This window comes from Meriones unguiculatus, chromosome 1, assembly GCF_030254825.1.
Source record: "Meriones unguiculatus strain TT.TT164.6M chromosome 1, Bangor_MerUng_6.1, whole genome shotgun sequence".
Classification (NCBI taxonomy): Eukaryota; Metazoa; Chordata; class Mammalia; order Rodentia; family Muridae; genus Meriones; species Meriones unguiculatus.
Genome location: NC_083349.1, coordinates 119263290 through 119287217, shown reverse-complemented (window position 1 = coordinate 119287217; position 23928 = coordinate 119263290). Strand labels below are relative to the sequence as shown.

At 44.5% G+C, this 23928-nt stretch overlaps 1 protein-coding gene and 1 pseudogene across 5 annotated transcripts in view; both read right to left on the bottom strand.

Moving 5' to 3' along the window:
* Positions 1-13546: 13546 nt before the first annotated feature.
* Nbas (NBAS subunit of NRZ tethering complex) overlaps positions 13547-23928 on the bottom strand; it is a 307505-nt gene continuing 297123 nt past the window's right edge. For all 5 annotated transcript variants that reach the window (XM_060366017.1, XM_060366025.1, XM_060365995.1 and 2 more), the window contains one exon: positions 13547-13954. In XM_060366017.1, the coding sequence (XP_060222000.1) occupies positions 13679-13954 (276 nt within the window). In that variant the 3' untranslated portion in view covers positions 13547-13678. The remainder of the gene's footprint in view (positions 13955-23928) is intronic.
* LOC110551304 (small ribosomal subunit protein eS6-like) lies at positions 18090-21287 on the bottom strand (annotated as a pseudogene).

Genomic DNA, 23928 nt, shown 5'->3' with positions numbered 1-23928 from the left:
GTGTCCAGGATACACTGGGGAACTGATGCAGTCATTCTGCCCACAGAGCAGAGTACAGAACAACAGTACGCCTTGCGAGGACTCCTCGTCCTGGACTCTCCAGGGCAGACTCCTCAGGAACATGTATCTTCTGGCTTTGTGTTGCCTAGCTCAGAAGCCCATGTTGTTTCATGGCTCACTTACTGCACCAAATCATCACCATCCAGATTACCCTCCATGAGGGACCTGAGTTTGGATCCCAGAACCTGTGGAAAGCCAGATAGGTAGCAGATATCTGCAATCCTAGCACCCCTAAAAGCAGATGAGAGGTAGATATGAGACTCTCCCCAGAAGCTCATGTAACAGCTCAATTGGCATATACAGTGATGATCAGGAGAACCTGTCTCAGACAAGAAGATAAGGACTCATATCTAAGGTTGTCTTCTGACTGCCACATATGTACTGTGGTATGTGCGTGCTAATACACACACACACACACACACACACACACACACACACACACAAGGGCAGGATTATCTTTTGTATCACCCTCAGAATATTTGAATATGTCACAGGAACTGCATTACACCTGGGTATCTGCTTTATAGAGAGAAGAGCTGAACAGCAAGAATCACTTGAAAAAGCCCAAGTCCTAGCATGCAAAGTCAGCAGGGCACTGGGGGAGGACTGTGGAGCATTGGAATGGAGGATGGGATCCAACATGGAATTGTCCCATTCCCAGCTTTGCTGTATATGAGTGGGTATCCTATCTATGTCCCTTGACCCCTTCTGCCTCTGTGCCCTCACCCAGGAGATGAAGAAGGTGTTGTGTAAGTCCAAGGCTGAGACAGCAGCTTGCAGACTGTGCAAGGCATTCACACAATGGAAGGGAAGGACCCTTTTCTTTGTTCTGAATCCCAGCCGCTCGGCAGAGCTAGGAAGAATGAGAACACAGGTTCAGCAAGCTTGGGAGTGTCTGGACCTTATTTGTATCTGCTCGCCAAAGCCATTCTCTAAGTGGAGGGCCTTGAGCAACAGAGATCCAGGTGAGCTAGGAACGGCCCAAATCAAAGCCTCCACTGGACAGAAGCCCAATATGTCCAGGGCTCCCCTTCTTAGGAAGCCTCCTGGCCCTGAGACTGACAGTGCCTACCTTGGTTAACAACCAGCCAGACTCTGGGCTAGAGGAAAAAAAAAAAAAAAAAAAAAGCAGGGTGTTGCCATGACAACGTCTTGCAAGTGTTCCCAGAAGGAATGACAAGGCCAAGGGCCTGGTTGCTGTTTCCCTTCTCTTCAGCAAGTCTGAGAGGAGACTAGTCTCAGGTAAGAGGTCTTCTAAAGCCAGCATGCACACAGGTCCTGCCTGGGTTACACAGGTGCTAAGTGGCAGCTTTGGCACACTCCCTCACTAGCCCATCACTCTACCCTGGCTGCCACTCAGCAAACATCAGGCCTCTTGGGAAGGCTGTCTTTTCTGCACACACTTCCTATTGCTGCTGCCCTGGGCTTAGTCTTGCACGGTTCCCTGCCATTCTCTTAAGGAGATTTCTATCATTAGCATCCAGGTTCCTTACTCCTCTCTTCTTTCTTCTGAAGGTACAGCATGAAACTCCATCTAGAACTGGCCCCAAGTCCTCTGTTTACCAGAAGAGGTGGCAGAGAGGCACCCTTTCATTCTTGGTGACTAACTATAACAATGGGCCCCAGGCTTCAGGGAGCCACATGTCTCCCACACAGGGAAGGTCATCTGCAAAGGGGAACCTAACCTAGTAGCAGAGAAATGCCAAGCTAGTTTATAACCAGTGCAAAGAGGAACAAAATAGAATCTGAGGCCCCTGACCCAGCGCTCTTGGCCCCGTGCATCCATGCTTGCTTGCCAGTGTACAGAATGGCCCCTTCCATGCCTAGCTGTCTGTGGTATCCACATTTCTGCCATTGCCCAAGCTTCCAAGGTAAATTACCACACCCTAACTTAGGGAATCTACCTTCCCAGTGTTCCTTTGGTTTTAAGGTCTCCGTCTTTCAGATGAGATTCTGAGAATATATTAGAAATAGATAGTAAGGAATATAAGCAGGGAAGGGGGTAAGGGAAGTGGTGGTAAGAATGGGGTGTCTTACTGGATCCCTGAAACATAAGTGTGTAGCTCCCACCACCTCTGGGCTTCAGAAGTGGGAGCAATGGCTCAGCCCACTGTGTGGGAGCTTGCTCCTCTATAGACTGAAAACTCGTAACACTTACCTTGCAGGGTCAATGTAAGAAGGAAATGAGACAACACTCCAGGGTCCAGGGAAACCAGTAGTTTGGTCAGTAGGAGAACAAGAAAGAGTCTAATCCCCAGTCGAGCCTGTGTACTTAGATAACTCAGAGAATACATTGGTGGGCCATCTTCTCTTACAATCTAATCAGGAAAAAGCACCTGCCGCAGAGTTTGAGGGATATAGTTCTCTTCTGGATGGCACCAATGGCTGGGGCTGAAAATCACGGCTCTCTTAGATTCTGAAAACAGGGCTAGAGGTGAAGGGGTCCTTCAATACTATTGGATCAGCAGGGTAAGAAGGCCTTTCCAGACACAGGGAAAACACCAGAAACAGAGGCTGATAACAGAATCAAGAGGCTGAGAAGAGAACAGAAGTCTATTCCAAGGGTGAAACCCCATGGAACGTTTACTAGACCAGCTGCTGGGGGCTGTTAGAGATGAGTAGGGATGGAAACCTGAGACATTAAGGCACTGAAGAACTGGGAGGTTGTTTTGACTGCCAACAATAGCAATGAACGAACAAACACCAGATTATAGACTTCTCAGTTTGCCTAAAAACTATACAAAATTAGCAACAGATATGTATGCAACTGTGATGGTTAAGATTGATTGTCAGCTTGACTGGACCTAAAATCACATAGAAAGTAAGTCTTTAGACCTGTCTGTGAAGGGCTTTCTAGATTAGCTGAAGCAGGAAGACCCACTCCACGTGTGGGCTGGGCGGTGCCCTATAAAGGATGGGTCTGGGACTTAATGAAAAGGAGAAGGGAGCACACTGTAGCTGCTCCCCAACTGTGGTTATAGTGTGACCTGTTGGCCACCAAGCTTTCCTCCCTGTGGTGGTCAGAAAGAAAATGTTCCCCAAAGGCACATAGGACATGGCACTATTTAGGAGGTGTGGCCTTGCTAGACCTCATGTGGCCATGTTGGAGGAAATGTGTGGGTGGACTCTGAGGTCTCAGAGGCTCAAACCAGGCCAGAGGCTCACAGTCTCTTCCTGCTGCCTGGGGATCCAAATACAGAACTCTCAGCTCCTTCTCCATCATCACGTGTGCCTGTACCCTGTCATGCTTCCTGACATGATAATGGGCTAAACCCCTGAAACTGTAGCCAGCCCCAACTAAATGTTTTCCTTTATAAGAGTTGCTGTAGTCACTAAGACACTCCCCATGATGGACTGTGTCCCTCTTGGAACTATAACTCTTTCTCCCTTGTGATGCTCGTCAGGTTATTTTATCAGCGACAGGAAAAGTAATCACAACGACAACAAACCCTAAAGATATAGAGTAAAGCATAAAAAAAAATACCTTTTTATGATTCAGTACTTTCATTTAGCTACCAGAGGTGGATGATTCATAAGAAAAATATTGGGGGCTGAAGAGATGGCTCCGTGGATAAGAGAACATGTCTGCTCCTCCAGAGGTCCTGAGTTCAGTTCCCCAGCATCCACATGGTGGCTCACAGCCATCTATCCTGGAATCTGATACTCTCTTCTGGCATGAATGCAGATTAAAGCATTCATACATAAAATAAATAAATATTTTTTAAAAGGAAAATATTGATTGTCCCAGTTGAGTGAATAATTAGAGACTTGATTCTGGAGAGAGGGATCAGTAGTTAAGGCTGTGTGCTGCTTTTGTAGAGGACCCGACTTCGGTTCCTAGGACCCACACTGGTCCTAGGGAACTGTCACACTAGCCCCAGGGGACCCTGTAGGCATTGTCGTCATTTGTACACTCCCCCACATTTTTTAAATTATTTGTATACAAATATACAGATAATTAAAAAAAGTTTTTTTTTTTTTTCAATGCAGTTTATTCAGGAACATTGAACAATCCTCGGACCCCGGGGAAAGCCAGCCCACAGCTTAAATAGCCTCTGGGTAGCCAACCCAGGCGTGCCACGGGGGCAATGCAGATAGGTCCACATACATGGAAGCAAGCCAGATCCTCGGCCTTAGCCAAATGTGGAATTGTTCCTGTCAGAGAGCACTCACCATCGGGAAGGTGGAAGGCGGAAACCAGCTCCATCTTTAAGGCATAGCATTCCGCAGCTTAAGTAAAAAAATTACAACAGTCACCATGAAATCAAATGAGAAAATTATCAAGGACTTCACTCCAAAAAGATATGCCATCTAGTTTGGAATCAGTTCTTTCAAAGTTTTCTTCAGGGAATACTCTCAGTAGATGAGCTAATTTAAGGCACTGGAAATGCTTTTCACATTAGAAGGTAGACTCAGCTAACCTGACATCTCTATACTCAAAAAGAAACCACAAGGCAGCCTCAGCTCTCATGAAAATATGGAAGACTTTTAAATAAAGTCCCATGGCTGGACCCAGTGCTATACCCCTACAACTTATTTGATCAATGCAAGAATCTGAGATTATGAAGCATAATTGTAATATTGCTTTTAACTTTTATAATTGTTTTTAATTATAAAAATTTTTAATTCTTCACTTCAGTTTCTTAAAAACTAACAGGTTTGCAATTGTCAGGACATTGGATATGATTCAACATACCATCATCTCTGATTTAAAATAAATTGACAATTTTATTTTAAATTTTATTTAAAACATTTTATTCTGGGAATACAATTTTTTCATATGGTGGAATAAATACCAAATGCCCTGCCATGTCAGTAGCCGTCTTCTCAGTGGGCTTACAAAAGCACAGAGAATCCCAGCTTGGTGGTGACATTCCAGCTGCCCAGTTTCTCCACTCTTCTGCTTGTACCACCACACCCCACTCCTTTCTAGCCCTTCCTTTTGTCCTCAGCTTGGAATGGGTCTGTGGGCCAGGCAGGGCGGGGCTCTTCCCCAGGAGTCTTGAAGCATAGGTTTGGGGAATGCTTTCCCCATCATGCCGCAGGGCTTCAGAGAAGAGAACCACTGAAGGACTTCAACTTGAAGGATAACACGGAAGAGGTTCACAGTACAGATGCGGCTGATGTGGGTGTCAAGAGAGGCCCTGAGTGGGCAGTGAGACAGCCAGGGAGGAAAGCGTGGGATCCAGGTAGATACAGGGGCCACTGTTTGCAGGACAAAATCAGTGGACAGGAGGAGCATCCAAAGAGAGAGGACTCAGCTCAATACAAGTTCAGTGGCAAGTGAGAAGACGGGGGGCAGGACTCAGAGACACTAAAACAAAGGGACATGCGTGGAACACAGTGGACAGGCTCAGGGGCACCACACAGACTGAGAGAAGATGTGGGGTATCTTAATGCCCTGACTCAGGAAGAAACTGCTTTGAGACAATGCTCAGCAGAGAACCCCAGGGCAAGGAGTCTTGACAAAGGAGGGCAGGAAGTTGAGCCAAATGATCCTTCCCAATGGGGAACCCCACATCTTCTCACTTTCTATCCAGAGTTTTGGAAGATTAAATTGTAGCACACGGAAGACCAGCTGTGTGAGGTCACAGGATTTTGAAGATTCCCCCTACCCACTATACACACACACACTAAACAGGAATGACCCTTTTCTGAGTGAGGATGAGAAAGTTTCTACTTTTACAAATGGACACAAATGGAGTCAGAGAACTTTAGTTTTGCCTATGAGATCTGGAGATGATTTGTCTTATCTGCTTTTGTCAAGGAAATACTGGTTGTGACATTGGCTATAGCCTGAAGTGGAAATTTCTGGTTTCTCTGATGACTGAATTCTGTCATATGATATTTTGCTACAAGTTGGGCACATGATGATTTGCCCAGGTTAGTTTGTGAGAGGGCATGTGATATTTTGCTGTGATCCCTCATGTGCGAGGGGCATAACTTTGGCCAGCTAAGAACATCGATGGGTGTACTTAGAGCAGAGGACATATATAGAGGCCCAGACAGAGTAAGACATCGCTTTTTGGATCGATATCACTGCACTGATCTTCATGCTTCAAAACTTGGCTTCACAGAGCAACATTCCAGAGAGCTTCTCTGGGCAATCCAACTTGGTCTTGCGGCTTTTGCTGACTTCATGTTGCTACTCCATGTTGGCCTTTGGATTGGACTGCCGGTATCCTGAAGACTGAGTCTGGTAATCCCTTAACAACCCATTGAAACTGATCAGCAGGAAGTAGATAAAAGAGAACTACAACCTTGTTCCCTATTAGTCTCTTACCTAAGGTTGTGGGAGTTGGAAGGGAGGTAAAGGTTCTTAAGAACCCTAAATAAGTATGTTTGGTGAAAAATCTAAGCCTACAGTAGCCTCTCCCTTTCTCAAAGTACAGAGCACATAAAGCCATAGTTCTCAAAGAGCATGGAGTTGTATAAAAGCTAGGCTGTGGAGTCAGACTGACATTCAATCAAATCCTAACTCCCTGTTGAGGAAATCTGGGGCAAGTTAATATACTCCTATGTTGGCTTTCTCATATAGAGGGGATAGTCCTTCCTTTCCTTTCTGATGGCTTGTAGCTATTAACTGATAGAAGAGACTATGCACATTGGGCCAGTGAGATGGCTTAATAGGTAACTGTGTGTATCACCGAACTTGATAACCTGAGTTCAATCCTCAGGACCCACATGACAGAGGGGGGAAAACAGCAACTCCTTCAACTTGTCCCCTGACCTGTGATACACACAAACATACACATACACACACACACACAAATGTGAAAATAAATTTAAGGAGACCCTGCACACACATGTGGGGAATGAAGATATTGTACCTTATGTTGTTTTGTTGCTAGTACAGTTTTCTAGCAAAGGTATTACAAGATAAATGAGTTTAAGCAAGTTTATTGAGTGCCAGGAGCATAGCTCTCCCCATTTCCTGGCAAAGGTAAGTTGCAAACAGTAGGACTAATGACAAAAGGAGCTGCAGGAAGACAGACTCTTACAGAGAACTCCCATATGTGTGGATAGAGACATCAAATATCCAGAGCAGCTCAATCCTTTTACCAAGAGAGAAGTCAGCTGAGCTTGCGGAGCACACATGGCCTGAGCTATTGAACTGTGGCATGCAGCTTAACCAGAGGACAGCAGACAGAGTAGGAAGGTCTGTCCTAAGTCTCCTGGTTTAAAAACATAATGTCTGTCTTCTCCTGGAAGTGCAGGATTCTGACGATTGTCCTAGCTATATTCAGGTGCAGAGAGATTCATGATTCAAGTGTCCAGAGAAAGATAAGACAGGGAAGAATCAGGGTGCTTCCTTAGGAGTTTAGTTTCCTTTGGCCTCCCCATGTGGGCTGAGCACGGTCAAGGCCTGGGCCTACTTTCCCCTGGTTCTTTTTCTACCAGAGGCTCTTCTCCCCTCCCATCCACATCTTCCCCTTTCCCTGAAAATGAAGTTGAGGTTCACAATGAGATGTGCTGGACAACAGATACAGAGGAAGCCAATTAGGGAAGGTATCCAAGGCCATAAATTAGCCAAGTTGGCTTCAGATCCACAGGCCTGACTCTAGTCTGGTGTGTGATCTCAGCAACTGGCATGCTGCTTGCAAAAATAGAGGCAGTCCCTGTATCAACAGGCTAAGGATTGGCCAGAGCAGTGTTCAACTTCCCTTCAGTACTTTCCTCTGCTCTCCTTAGCATTAGGATAATTCCTGTTTCCAGAACCTACCAGCACCAAACTACACAGCTCTGGCTTCTCTCCCCTGCTTACATTATGAAGCCTCTGGTTTCTGAAATAGGCAAGGGGTGGGGGAGGGCTTGCAGGCATCTTTCCAGAGCTTACACCAGTGCCCTAGTGGAATGCCCTTCCCATTTCACTAGCAAACATTTGGGGTGTGAGATCCTGGATTTGGGCTGTGAGCAGGTTACACCCTAATGCCCTTGAGTGTGCATGGCTGGTCTCATACCTCAGAGCTCTGAATTCATCAGAGTAGAAAAACACCCTGCCAGTTCCAAATAAAAAAAGAAGCCTCCTTAACTTTCTGTCAAGCTCGGGAGCAGGCCTAAGTCTATTTCCCATTGTATAAGCCATCTTCAGTTTTTAATGACTCTGAGTTATTAAGAAGAGTGACTGAATCCCCAGCTGCTGGAGCCAAATGAGTGTGGAGCTGCAGCATTTACAGTTAACTATAGAAACCTCAGCTCACTACACAGCATAGAGTGAGCTTGCCTTTGAATGCTATCCTGCTAGGCTTATCATAATGAGTTTTCTCTGCAAAAGGTAAGACCTAATTTTCAAAATGATGGAGAACTTAACTCATCTTGTCCCTCCAGGGACGCTGCTATTCAGACCCAGGGACCAAAGGCAGCTGATTAAAACCAACCAACCAACCAAACCCCAACCCCAAGCAATCTTATCTCCTAATCAAATTTGCCTTTGGGTTCAATAAGCCACAGAAATTTCCACTTCTTTCAGACATTAGATCCCTTCTTTTTTCAAGCCAGTTACCACATTCCTTCCCCCCCTCCCCCCAGAACCAAAGAGCAAACTGGAGGTGGCAAATGGTTTCAAGCAACAAAGACACTAGCTTCTTGTGATAGCTATTTCTAATTGCCAGCGTGCCTCAACCTAGAATCACCAGGGAAGAGTCCTGATGAGGTTGTTTAGATCAGACTGGCCTGTGATGGACTGTCTGGATTATACTGGTCGATATGGGAAGACCCAGGCCACTGTATCACGTTCCCCAGCTTTGAGATCTGGAGTAAATGAGCTGAGCACTTAGCATGCATTATTCATTCTCTCTCTGTTCCTGACTCTAGTGGCTTTAAGTCCGTACTCTGACTACCTCACAATGATAGACTGTCTTCTGAAACTCCTTTTTCCTATTTTAACCAGTATCTTTTTGTTTGTTTACTATGAAGAAACACCGTGACCACTGCACCCCTTATAAAAGAAAGCATTTAGCTGGAGCTTGCATACAGTATCAGCACGGCAGGGAGCATGGGGGCACACAGGCAGACAAGGTGCTGGCGAAGTAGTTGAGAGCTGTACACCTGGATTAGCAGGGGTGGGGGCTGGGCCTGTCTTGAGCGCTTCTTCCAAAGAGGCCATACCTCCGAATATTTCTTCAGTAGTGCCCCTCACTGATGACTAAACATATAAACACAAGAGCCTATGGGGGGCATTCTAATTCAGACCACCACACTCCCCTAAGTTGCTTTTGTCAGAGTATTTTATCATAACAACAGAAATGGTACTGAGACCTTCCAAAGTGGGACCAGAAGGGAGAAACAGGCTACATTTGGGTCTTTGTCTATGATACAGAGAACACAGCTCTCAGCTCAAATGGAATAACAACGTTTATACTGGAGCCAAAAATGAGCAATGAGTGACTTGGGATCACAGATTCCACTTACCTCAAATTCCATACTTCAACACGGTAGCTGTTTCACCAGGGTCTTTACAAAAATAGAACAAAGTCATCAATCCACACTTTTCAAAAACATGGGTAGTAACATCAGGTAGGTGTGTTACTGCAAACCTGGGCAGTCTCTGTTACAGGCTTCAGATGCTATATGGTCAAATTCTGAGTGGTTGAGTTGTGGGAGGTGAGTGTCTGTATACTCCAAAAGAAAAAAAAAAGGATGTTAAAGCTATTTTTATATAACTGTGTTCTCTTAGTTTCACTCTTAACCCTGTTAGCATACAAATAATTGAGACTCCTTATATTTGTTTATAATAAGCTTCACAACACAAGAACTGAGCAGTCAAGACCCTATTCTTAACCCTCTAGGCTAATGTGGTTTCTTCCCAGTTTATATCCCAGGATATTTACACTTTGCAGCTTTTCTGCTGAGTTCTCTCCCCTGGTGTTTCCTGGACTTTTGCCCGTGGCTGAATTCCCTGGCTGAATACCTTCATTTACGATCCTCTAACTCCTCCTCCCCTGACTGGCAGGAAGTCCAGCCCTATTCTCTCTCCTGCTCATTGATTGGCTGAACTCTGCTTTATTGAAATATCAGGGACCATTAGGGAACAGAGTTTATTTACACTATTAAGACAGAACAAGGCTTGCAACCAGATATTGGGGATACAGAAATCAGCATTTGAATTACACAATAACCTTATGCCTACAAAAGGATTAGGGGGTAGGGCAGCTGTAGAGATGGCTCAATGGTTAGGAGCACCGGTTGCTCTTCTACAGGACCTTGGCTCAATTCCCAGCGCTTATGGGGCAGCACACAACCATCTCTAACTCTATTCCAAGAGGATGTGATGCCGTCTTCTGGTCTTCTGGTGTCTATAGCATCAGGCATACACATCGTGCATAGAAATACATGCAAACACTCATAAATATAAAACACTTTTTAAAACTGGATTTTGGCTGATAGTCACAAGGATGTTAGGTGGGCAAGAAATGGCTGCTTTGGGAACTGAAGAAAGTCCAAGATAATTTGACTCTGGACCTACAGCATTCTGGCTCTCCACAGCAATCAGCCTTGGAGATGGCTTAAACCATGGCATTTCTTCTCTGGGAATGAGTTTTCTACTTGTTTCTGAATGAAGGCAAGTGACTAACAGGACAAGGTAGGAAGCTGGGGACAGAGTTCAGCTCCCCCATTTGCTGTGGTTGGGACTCTCTGCAGGACCACCCCAGAGGCTCTGACTCCGTTTGTTGGTCAGAGCGTGGGGTAAAGGACTCAGGGTTCAGGTGTCAGTGTTTCAATTCCCCTGGCTGTCGTTGTGGCCTCTGGCCCAGGTGACCTTCAAAAGTGGCTGTTAAGCTTCAAAAGTCCTTGATCTGCCCTTGAGTGAGTTAAGTGATAGTATAGTAACATTCTACAGAAAATGTCACTATGGGCAGATCACAAACATCTACTCAGAGAAAGCTGTGCCATCAGCCCTCAGCGATAAGGGAGAGATGGGGGAGTTCAGGAATGTCGGTATCAATTTGTTGATGTTTTAATTTGAGATCTGGCCTGCATAGCTCAGGCTCATACTTACCAGAAGAAAAGAATGGGAAACTGAGGAGTATGTCATTTAAATATCCCCCCAAAGTTCTTGCAGTTTGCTCAGCAGAAGGACATCATGAAGAAATGAACATAGCCCTGTAGCCAAGGTTTGCTCTTGAGCTAATCCCCGATTTTCCTCATGATTTCCTGACAACTGAAACAATTTAGTTACCTGAGGTAAAAACTATGAATCTTGTTCACAGAGGTGCAGATCCAGGTTCACAAACAAGTATCCTGTTTGAAAGTCTGTTCACACCTAGGCACCATAAGGCCACCCCAAAGCTATCCTGGCTCATCCATGGTCTGTTTCCCACGCCTCCACACTGTAAATCCCGGGGCCACTGCAGCCATTTTTCTGCTTTTTTTTTTTTTTTAAAGAGCAAAGACTTAAAGGTAACTGATGAATTTTTCACCAGAAAAAGAACATGGTATCTTACTCCATTTGGCATTTATGGTTGATATTCTGAACACTAGCAGTGAGACCAGTGCTATTCTGGACTGACTTGTTATCCATCTGGAGCGAATTTGTTACATTTTGTTCTTGTTTCCCCATCCACAGCAACTGCTTAAATAAAGTTGTAAGGAATGGTATCGGCTCAGGACCCTCAAGACCAAGTTCTCAGCAAAGGTGATTTATTTGCCCCAGAAGGCAGAGAATAAGAGACAAAGTATGAGAAAAAGTATGAGACAAAGTATGAGACAAAGACAGAGTATGAGAAAGAAGGGAGGGGGATTAAGGGAGAGGGAGGAAGGGTATTTGTCCTGGGTATGTGTGGGGGGGAGAAAAAGGACTGCCTCTGGAAAGAGAGGAGACAGATGTGGCCCATAGGAAAATGGTTTATAAAGGTAAAGGGCGAAACCTGAGTTAGGATGAGGTGTTTAATTTTAATTGGACATGTTAATTAGGTGAGCAGAAGGGGGCTTTTGATTGCTGGACTCCAATACTTTGATAACTAAACCTTCATGATCAGCCTCGGGGGAGGGAAATGGCCAAATAAGGGACTAGACCTTGAGGGCTAGCTTTAGGAATGTAAAGGGTTCTGTTGTTGTTTTGCTTTGTTGTTTGTTTAATGAGGCAGAAGGACCAGAAGGGCAAGCCCTAGGCCTGTCAGTGCCTCATTTGCCTTGCTCAAGCTGGCTAGAGTCCCTTCAAATGTGGCTTCAGATAAAGCACAATATTGATTCAAGATAGAGCTTACCCCTTTCTGCTCAAGGATCTGAGGCTTGTGCCAGCCTTTCTCAACTTTTAGTGCTGCTGGGGGCTGGGAGAGGGACTCAAAGATTGGGAGTCTCTGAAGGGGACTAAAGCTCCTGGTTAGACTGCACAGCGGCTCCTAGAGGGCTGAGGGCCAGGGGATGCCAGTGGTGACAAGGACCTTCAGGTGAAGTGACAACACCCTTAGGTGCTGGTGTGCCCGAGGTGGAAGAACATGGGTTAGGATGTGGAAATCATGTCTCCAATATGCTACAGACAGAGTTTTACAAGGAACTCAATTATGTTCAGCTGGCTGACTTTGACAGGATATAGAAACTGGCTAGGGGCAGTTTTAAGATATAAAATATATTTAAATGTATTTCTCCATGACAAACGACTTATGTCATCCCATTCACATGTAGATTATACCTACTGATTATCAGCCATACTCTCCCCACTCCAAATTATTTCTTGGTATCAGGGTGGAGGAGCTGTAAGCCATAATATAGTGATGGCGATGGCCATGGCTTTGTATGGGTGTTTCTCCATCCCATGAACTAGGTCGTGATGTTTGAGTCAAGAGTCTCTGGAAAGCCAAGAGCAGAGCCCTGGGCCACAGGCTGTGTCCTCGATCAAGTGGTAGGGCAGCAGGAACAAGTGCCTGTGTGTTGTTTGTGAGTATCCTTATCCTTCACCAAGGGCAATGTTCCTTCTGTGGCTCTATGGTCATGGTGAGTGTGTCAGCCTTAATATGCGTAGGTTGACGATCGTGCTAATTGATTCCCAGCCCCATGCGATGTTACTGACCATAGGGCTACATCTTACGGGCAACATTCGTATATTCTAATAGCTAACAGGCAGGACAATTAGGATTTCTTAAACCTTTTCTACATACCTAATGCATCTTCACAAACTCAGACATACATACATGCACCTTCATATAATACTCAATAACTTTGTTTGCTACATAATATAACACTGATTTTCATATACCTGGTTCAAGGTTTGGGGAGGTAGACTACTTGATCTAAGGCCACAAAAACTGTCGTGGGCCTTGAACAAAGGCCCATTCCTTCCTTCTCCAGCCTAGAGCAGCTGGCCAAACCTTGGGTATGCCATCCTCTCTCCTACAGTGTGCCACCGTTTCCAATTTTCTCAAGCATAGCCTCAGATTCAGGTAATTGTGTTCTAGTCAGGAATCTTTAAAAAGGAGAAAGGATCAACCTTAATAACATAGACTGTCAGCTCCCAGCCTGAGGAAGAAAGCACATGAAGGGCACCCGGTGCCACTTATACACCTTTATTCCAGACTTGTTAGAAACGCCGACAACAATGAATCGCTACGAATGCTGCTTCGGGCGAGGCTTTGGGGTGTGCTGCTCTCTCCTGTCAGCAGCAGGTCATGGGTAGTTGTGCTCACACCCACTGCCTCACTGCACTGAGGGCAGTGCTGAAAGTTCTGAAGGCCTGGTGAGTGCCCTGCACGGCCAGGAGGAGTGAGCCAGCTTCGGCTTCATAGCCAGCCTCCTGCAGCTGTTTAGCCAGCTCTTCTGCATTCCAGTGCCCTTGCTGGTTGCTGGCCACAAGGTGAGCAACGATGTGTGGATAGAAGGGTGTGGAGACACATTTCACCAGCAGCCTGGCATCCACGAGCAAGGCAAGCAGCTCCTGGTCACAATTGGAGTCATTCACCTTCAAGAAATAAGAAACCCGTGAGTGTGCATTTGTGTTCTTTCTCCCCAATTCCCCGTGTTCTCCAAGGCATTGTCACTTTCTGGCCTTCGATATCATCCAAACCTGTCTAGCTTAAGACGACCTGCCCCACACAGTGAAAGGAGGACCTGAGCATCTTGGAAATCAGAGATGGGACAACACACACGGCTTCCTTTCAGCATTCGGAGATAATGTACCACATCCCTGCTTGAGCCATTTTGTGTTTAGTGGTGAAGAAGCAGTACTTTGTGGAACCCCTTCTAGTTCAGCCTCAGACTGGCACTTCATGTCTCAGTCTCACAATAAGAAATTTTACTTAACGTTGTAAGTGGTAGAGCCACAGTCTGCATTAGGTCAGGCTTCACTTCAAAGTCCTAGCACCTAACAATCAAATTTACCATCTTGTTTTTTCATCTAAGTTCTTTAGCCCCAACTCGGCCTGGAATGCAGATCCCCGTGAAAACAAATCTTTGCAGGGTGAGAAAGTCTTTCTTCCTCGACTGCTGAAAGCAGGCAGGAGAACATGATCAGAACAGTGGCTGACGCTGTTCTCACTGAAGCCCACAGGACGTGCAGCTCTCACCTTTCAAGGCTACATGTGGCTCTCCACGGCTTTGTCAATTTGTTTATATTTTTTTATGTTTTGGATTATTGTTCCTCCTTGTAAGGAATCAAAGCAACATGAACAGCATATGAGAAACCATCACTTCCATCTGGAATCATGAGACAGCTGCATGGCAGGTTCTACTTGCTGTCACAGCATTTTTTTTGCAGGACTTTGTTTATTGAGCACGAAGGTTAAGACTTCTAAAAAGGTATTCACTTTAAACTTTCTCTGTGCTGTCGGTGGACATAATGGAAAATATTGCACAGAACTGAAGTTTCAAAGTAATAATTAAAATATCTAAGCAAAAAGCAGTTGCTTTACATTTTAAAAAGTTAATCAAACAAAATTAATTGAAGTGCTTCTCAGATTTGAAAGTCTTAAAATGTTATCTCATGTTTTATTTGATTTTTTCTTTTTCAATTTTTTTTTTAATTGACACTGTACAAAGAGTTCAAATGGCCGGTAAAACTGCTGCCTTAAAATTGTTGGCTTTAAATAACACAGGTATAATTTGAATTCACATCAGTACTTTCTAAAGCAGCGACAGTACAAGCACAGAGCTTTTCTAGTGTCGAGAACCTGTTTTGGCTCCCCCTTCTCTGAGGATAGCTATCTGGAGGGCCTCTAAAACTGCCACCAAGTCCTATAAAGTGTCACAGCATATTTTAACTGTGGTTGTATGGACCTCAAAATGATGTGGCAAGTCAAGGTTAACTAATTAATTAAGTAGATCAGCTATATCACAAAACTGTAAGCAGTATGTTTTTCTTGCCTGTTTGTTATGAAGAGTAGGTACTGAAGAAGAGAGCACTGTCTACTGGCACAAAGACAGAGAACAACAAGAAGAGATAACTTACCGCCTCCATCTATTATGCTTCAGGAATGTTCATAACCAGACATACTCATTAGCTTCAGCGGCACTTTCTTGGTGACCTTTACTAAAGCTCTGCTAGCCAGGCTCATTGCTCCTTCCTCCAAGTTCCCTACACACCTGATACATGCCTTTTCATGGTCTGTTATGGTGACCTGTCTGCCTTGCCTGCTGATAGGGATGGAGAAGGGGGGGGGGTTGTACAAGGATTTATGTATCAGTATCCGGTGCTGTTAACATTGGTTGGTCAAGTGGCCAAATGAGTGTTTTCAGTAAACTTTGTCACAGCTTTATATACTGTACAATTATGTGATAGAGACCTAGATTTGGCAGTGAATCGATCCCCGATCCCCAGGGCATCGGATGCTGCTAACCAGGCACCTCCACGTCCTCAGACCTCTTTCTCTGGCTTCTCATTTCACAAACCTGTTTTGAAGTAGAGTCTCTCACATGTGGCTCAGGCTGGCCTAAAACTGGAACTTACAGCAACCCTTCCATTTCAGCCTCCTGACTGCTGGCGTTACAGATATGAGCCAGGGCTTTCACTTCCCAAATTCTTACCCTTGATCTAAAAAAATATTGGTCTCTACTGGGCTTTGGGCTTATGTTGTTTGAGGATGCTATATAGGAGAGGACACTGTTATAAGAGTATCTCTCCTGCCCTGTGAGGGCTATTCATGTGCCTCTGGGCTCTGAATGGTTTCCATACTCATTCCACCCTGCCAATGGCCAATCCTGCTTTTTGCACTTGCCAAGCATCAATCTTAACTCTGTGGAGCTCCTGCATCCCCTCCACATGCACATGCCCAGAGAAATGTTCTCAACTTCCACAGGACTCCATTAGGCACTTCATCCTCACTCAATAGATGAACATTGTGTGGGTGCTCCAGAGTTGGTGTGTGTTAGCAGCTTGTCTCTGACTAGCTGGTTTGTTCTTGGTTCCCTTCCAGAACACCAGCCCCTTTGAGGTGGAGACTCTGTATCTTATGTTTTCTCATGTATTCCCCATGCTCACAGTGGCTGGCCACAGAGTAGTAGCATTCCAAGAGTTGTAAAATGAGGATGTGAATGTGAGTCACCCACACAGGTCATAAGTGTGTTTCACTCTAGTGTTATCTGTGTATATGTGGAATCACATGACCTCTGGGTTACTTCACATATCATTTTTCTGGTTTACTCTTTGAAGTAAAGCCTCATTCTACCTCATCCTCCAGGAGGTCAGCCAGCAGGCCCTTTTCAACTGTTTGATAAAATTTCTAGATGAAAGGTTCAGTCTAGGCACTGCCAAGTGAATTGTCCTGAGTAAGTGTTCAAGGCTGGAGTGTCAGACAGTTCCATCGAAAGGAAGAGATGGTTCCTCTGCCAAAGTTGGTCCCTCTCCCTGATCCTTCAGGCCTGACACCCAGCTGCTTCTGGTAAGTGGGGCCTAGCCTTTCCAGGAGCTGCCACAGACTGTCAAGGAGCAGGCTGAAGGAGCAGGAGCCTTCTGCTCCAGTGTAGTTTTCTCACTGAAATGCCTTCAGGAAAAGGCAGAGTCAACACCAAGAGTCAAGAATTACAGTGATCATGACCAGAGAGTGGGGAAAGGCTTGGAGGAAATTCTGCTCTTGCATCTCAAGATGCAGTGCAAGGAAAGGGTAGTGACGGCTTCACTTTATTTCCTTTTGTGACTTCCTGCTTGCCTCTTGGTAGATGCACAGAACGGCTTTAAAATTGTGATTTGCAAAGAAAATACTGAGGAGATAATTATTCTGTGCATATCTGGAACACAATACAGAATGAAAAAGTAAATAAAAGCTGAGCATGGTAGTTCAAGTCTGTAATTCCAGCTCTTGTGAGGCTCAATGAAAGCCTGGGCTACATAGTGAGTTTGAGGCCATATTTAAAAGCAGAAGAGGAGAAGGGGTGATGAGATGGTCCAGAGGGTGATGACTTGTTTCCCAACCTGATGACCTCAGTTCCATTCCTGGTTGATTCCTAAAAATTGAACTCTGACCTCTACAGTGTGCTGTGTTGTGTGTGCCCTTGTACACAATACTAGTGAGAGTAAAGACAGTTGTGTTTGTCTGATCTGTTCTTTAAAGAGAAGTGTGCCGGCCAGAAAGGAAATGAGCAGCCATAGCCTCAGGTCAGAGCTTCTCCTCACACCTGCGTGTCTTTTATTGGTGCACTGGAGCCAGACTCTCCTTTTGCTCTGTGTGGCCCACGACACTCCAGGCACAGGATGTTCTAGCCACAGTGCGTCAGCTTGTTAGGCCTCAGGTTTCATCTTTCTTGTTTGTGTCTAAGATTCTAACCAGAGCTATTAGTGATGTTGGTGTTGCCTGCCACACAGGGAAGTTTCTGTTTCTCCATGTTATGTATTATAACCACTTCTTATCCTGGACATTAAAGGGAAAACGAAACACTTTGGAAAAGTAATCGGTCCTCCAAGCCTGGAATACACAAGAGCACGACTGCGCCTGCACTGCCCTTCCAGGAGCAGAGAACTGATAGTCTTCTATAATACTAAGAACTCTAAGACTGTTTTTATGGTTTCCATACTTAAACATTTTAATGGCTGCAAATAGCCTATTGAAAGGATGTCAGCATTATTTAACTTCTACTATAAATTTTCATCAGTTTTACCTTGACATTATTGAAGCACTACAAAGAATGCTTTTTATGCACATATTTTATTTTTTACTTAAATTTTTAAATAGTATAAATTTGATTATACTATGAAGTCATTTTATTGATAATATTGAGTCATTATGGACTGAACTGTGCTGTGTCCCTTTCTCTCCTTCCAAAGTTGCACTGCACCCATTCAGCTACAGACAGTAACTGGGTTTAGAGACCAGTCCTTTCAGGAAGTGATATAGGCTAAAGGGTCAGATGAGGGCGGCAGTGGGCTTCACTCCACTACAACTAGTGCTTTTTAAGAATGAAGCTCAGGACACACACGGAAGCTGGGAGGCCAGTGCACAACAACAGAAAGTCACCTCCTGACACAGAGAAGAAAACAACCTGGCCATCACTGCGACTTCAGACTTCTGGTCTCAAAGACGGTCCTGCTGTTGAAGCTATCAGCCTGTGGAACTGTTACAGTTGCCCTCACACACTACAGCAACATATGGGTGATGCCTGAGTCTTTTTTTTTTTTTTTGTTATAGACATGCATGTGACATGTCTGAAGCATGTAAGTGGGGCCAATAGTCAGGTCTCAGCAGTGATAGCTGTGTACAGGTGTGTCAGCAGTGGATATTCAATAAAACAATGTGTTAATTTAGGAGTTAGGCAATGTATTTCACAGCCATATTATGGGTTTCTGTATTTACAGAATTGAATTTCCCATCACCAGAACTTTGGGTTCTTTGTGTGACTTACATGCCAACCCTGGTTTCACTATAATGAACATTTTTTCTTATTGTTTGTAATTCTGCTTCACTTATATTTTGACATATAGAGATTTTATATTATTATATTGTTGGGAAACCAGTTATTGTCTTATAATTTCTTCAGCTGCTTTAAAATTTAAGTTCTAAGCTTGCTCTTTCTCTTCCCCTACCCTAAGACAGGGTTTCTCTGTATAACCCTGAATGTTCTGGAACTCTCTGTAGACCAAGCTGGTCTTGAACTCACAGGGATCCCTGCTGCCTCTGCCTTCCAAGTGGGATTAAAGGCATGTGCTACCACTGCCCAGCTAAGTTCTAAGTTCTTGAAGAAGTGTTTGTGTGTAGCTTTCTGACTTTTTTTTTCAAGTTATGATCATTTATTTGTTATTCTTAAAGACTTATTTTTGACTGGACTCAGACTTTGAAGTAGAAGCTCTCAGTGAGGACAGCCTATGTCTCTTGGTTATATGTTCTTGGTGCTTTTCTTTGGCTTCCTCCATTCTCTTTGCCAAAAGTTTAGTGTACTCTGAAGCCTCCTCCTTGTTTTTCTTTTTTTTTATTGTTTATTATTATTAGTTACATTTTATTAACTCTGTATCCCAGCTGTATCCCGCTCCCTTATTCCCTCCCAACCCCACCCTCCCTCCCCCAGCTTCTCCCTGCCCCTTTCTAAGTCCACGGATTGGGGAGGACTTCCTTCCCTTTCGTCTGGCCCTGTTTTATCAGGTATCTTCAGGGCTGGCTGCAAAGTCCTCCTCTGTGGCCTAGCAGGACTGCTCCTCCCTTGGGGGGTTGGGAGGTCAAAGAGCCTGCCATTGAGTTCCTGTCAGAGATAGTCCCTGTTCCCCTTACTATGGGAAACCAATTGGTTATTGAGCTACCACGAGCTTCGTCCGAGTAAAGGTTCTAGGTTATATCCATACATGGTACTTAGTATGCTCTTTCTTCAAAGCAATACATCAGCGTTTGTGTTGAAGACACGGGGAGTGACAAGACACTGAATCTTGTGTGCTTTGGTCCCGCACTTCTTAACATTCTTTGTTGAAGGGCTTTCTGACAACATATCAGTGGACATCACCTTTAGAGAGATTAAAGAGCTTTTGGATTCTACTAGCTCTTTTAGGTCCCAGCCAACAAGGCACAGTAGTGTCTGTCAGTCCAGGAATATACTTCTCTCCTTTTTTTTTTTTTTATAATAACCAAGTTGAGAACACTCAGATTGGCATCTACAATGCATCCACAAACAGACTTTTGCTTCTCTCCAGTTCTCCTTGGTCTATAACAAGAATGCCCTTTTAACAGCAGGCACACCCTGCTATGGGCCAAAATGCCTTGCTTCATGGGAAAACCTTGTTTGTCATTCTCACCACTGATCTGGGCCACATAGCCCTTCCACTCTTCACCCAGAGCATCTGCAGCTACTTCTGTGGCCACGTGCTTCTCATAGAACATACGAAGCTTGTGCTCATCGCCCACTTCAATGAGTTTCTGACAGCCAGTGGCAGTGAAGGAGATACTCAGTTTCATCTTGACACAGCCAACAGCCTACGTTCTCCAGGAATTGACTTTAGCTTTGGCATTCAGCCTCAGAAACTCATATGCCTCTGCTTAACTGGTACAGTAAGGGCTCAAAGGAGAAAACAGTGTGTTTTTCTGGGTCTCAGTTTGACTCTGATATAAGTTTGAGCCACAACCAGAAGAATTGGTTGATTTCCCTCTAAACAAATGAATTAGAGTGAGAGAGAGTCTGGTGGTGGGAACAGGAGACAGTCTTTTGGTTAGAGACAGGTCTCTAGCCGAGGGTCTGTGCGACTCCACTTTGACATCATAACAGTGCTCTGTCTGAGGCCTGACAGTAATGCAAGTTTCCATGTGCCTTGAACAATACCTGGTGTGTAGTTCAGCTGCAGTTACTATACCAGACAAATGGGAATAAGAAATTCTCTAGAAAAGGAAAGACTCAGCATATTTACCACACAACAAGAAGCATCTCTCCTCTGTGTGCTCATGTGATCAGTTTTTGATGCTAAATAAATTCTGCAGATTTTGGGAAAGAAACGTGTTGATGTAGACACACAGTATTACTGTCTTCCACCTATTAAAAAGTTATCTGCTTAGTTCCTCTTTCAACAATGAACCTTCTCTGAATTAAAGCCTTTGATTTTATGGATCTCCATCAAACTAAGAGTAATTACAGTAATGAGGTAAGCTACACTCCAGCAGCACAATGCATATGAGGCTTCATCTCAGTGACTTTAAAGATCATTTATTCACTATTTTAGGGGGGACATTTGTCTCTTTTTCACATAACCTAACACTTCATAAGTTATTAAGATATTAACCAACAATTTGCAGAAAAGAGCAGCACAAGTATATACTTCAAACAAAAATATCCACAAGATAATGTGTATTCTGTATTTGAATATGACGTCCTGATTCTACTTTCTTTGCAGACCATAAATTCCACTTCTGGAAGAACAGCTAATCATATACATTGACCAAGCCATCTGTCTTATGATCTAACAAAACAGGGAGAGGACCTTTGAAGAGCTGCAGCCCAGTTATGGCTGCAAACACAGTGGGATGCTAGACTTTGGGCTCCGGGTCACAATTGTTTCTGAATCATTCTGTCCTAGAGATACTTCATTTAAAGACAGAGGGACGTTGACATATTTCATCTGTTTTTTGGTGTTAGGGTCAATACCAAAGAAGGGCTCTGCAGACCCAGAGCAGGTCCTGAAGCCCTTACCCAATTCGTCTGCTCTCATAATACATCAAGATAAGAAGAACATGTGAGCTTGAGGGTGTAGGAGGCAATCTGGCATGAAAGTGACTCCTGCTAGGGAGAAAGAAGCTAGGAAAAAGAGTTAGAGGGGATAAAGAGAGGGGAGCGCCTTGCCTTTAATGAAGCTTGCCAACCCACACAGGCTCTCCGGAGCACTTTTAAGGTTCTCCCTCCAGCTCAGAGACTGGGCAGTTCTACTGCCTCATTGCTAAGATGGAAGCAGCCCACTGGCTGGATCTGTGAATAACTGTCATTAAAGAGGGTCCCTACTCACTCTGAGTTACTGTTAAGCAGGACTAAGGTCCATGTGCACAAGACAAAGGGTGTAGGCCTTGTTTAGGGGGCTCACAATGGCACAGTGCCCTGGGGTGTGGCAGTGCTGCCGAGCAGAGAGGGAGAAGCAGCCCATGCTGTTGGGGGGGGGGGGGGTTGTGTGTGTGTGTGTGTGTGTGTGTGTGTAAGCGGCAGCCTGCTCAGCACTTAAGCATTTCTCTATAACTGCAAGCAGCTGTAAGGCTGTCAGCATCTGATAATGCACAGCGAAATAACACACGCTGCCAGCAAACAAGTGCGGGCATTTCTCCTCTCAGATCTGTGCATGTGTGGACCAATTGCTATCAGAGGATCCCTTTGCCAGATGTTATTTTTTTTTTAATGTTAACAGGAGCTACTATCAACAACCAATAGGGGGAAAACTAAAGTTATTGATGAACCTTAGCCCTCACTAATGGACATAGTGAGTGTCAAAAGGAAAGTGACAAAACAAAACAAACAAACAAACAAAAACAGCACAGGCTTTCTAGTTTTCACTCAACAACCATGGATAATTTAAAAACAGTTGCCTTGCTGATGCTCTTCTCTGGGGGATGAATGACATGATCCCCTCCCAGTGTTGGAGAGCAATGACAGACTATAGTAATTGTATATTTATTATCCAGTCCTCGAGATGACAAATTTACAGAGATGAAAAGCAGATAAGTGTTGCCAAGGCTTCTGAGGCTACAGAGGGCAGGATGAGGACCCTTGTCATAGAGACACCATGGTTTGAGATTGCAGATCTACCTGCCCCAGCACTGCAAATCTATACACACGGAAAGTTGGAAAACTGGTACACACACACACACACACACACACACACACACACACGTCAATAGGCATGTCAGCACTTACAATCCTCATCACAATTACTGTAGCTATACCAGATTTGACCTTGGGAAACCTGGGTGACAAGCACCAAAGACCTTATTGTTAAGGTCCTACAACTGAATGTAAGAGTTAAATTACCTAAAAAAATATTTACGAATTCAAAGTGATAAGTCTATTCGTTATTTTTGGAGCATGTGACATGTCTGAGGATAGTCAGCCTTTGGTGCTGTACATTTTTATGGGCATAGGCTAGCTGTCCTAACATAAACACTCTCTTTAGGCTAGATGCTCATCAACGAGTTTCTAAATATGAGCATCTCTACATAGTGAGTGAGACATGTGAGCCATTTAGACCTGTGGCACTTAGTTTAAAGCTAAAGGGCACAGCTGGCTGGCTCTAGCCTCATGGTCCTAGGCACACTGCCCACAGTGTCAGAGCAATTTTAAGTTCAGAGTTAGGCTCAGGGGACCTTCTTACGGAGGTCCACTACAGCATTTAGTTCTCTTTACTTTTGTGTTTGCAGGGGCGGTGGGCGAGTTAGGAGTTTGCAGTCCCTGCTATAGTTGCAGTTCTGACACATGCATTGAGATAAAGAATTTTTATAATGAGAGACAATGCTCACCTATAAAGTCCTAACCAGGAGTGTGACAGAAAGTACACTCACTACCTATAGAGTCCTAACCAGAAGTGTGACAGAAGGATGAAGAGGGAGAGTCTTTTTCTCCAAGAAACCCTAGAGAGACAAGGACTCATGGAAACTAAACAGGGACTAAGGTTGGTAGAAAATGTGCTGGAGAATCACAGTCTGGTTTGTTCAGCTTGTTCTTCTTCCTTATTCCTTGAGTTCACAAGAAAAAAAAAAGGCTAAGAAAAAAATTCACCCTTGAACTCATGATCCTCCTACCTCTGCTTCTTTCAGCAAATCCACCGTGTGAACCACAAGGGATAAAGATGCAGCAGAGTTTGTGGAAATGGCCAACTAATGACTGGCCTAACTTGAGACCTACCACTTGGGAGAGCCAACCCCTGTCACTATTAATGATTCTCTGCTGTGCTTGTAGACATGAGCCAAGCTAACTGTCCTCTGAGAGGCTCCACCCAGCAGCAGATCGAAACAGATCCTGAGACCCACAGCCAAACATTTGATGAAGACTTGGGAATCCTGT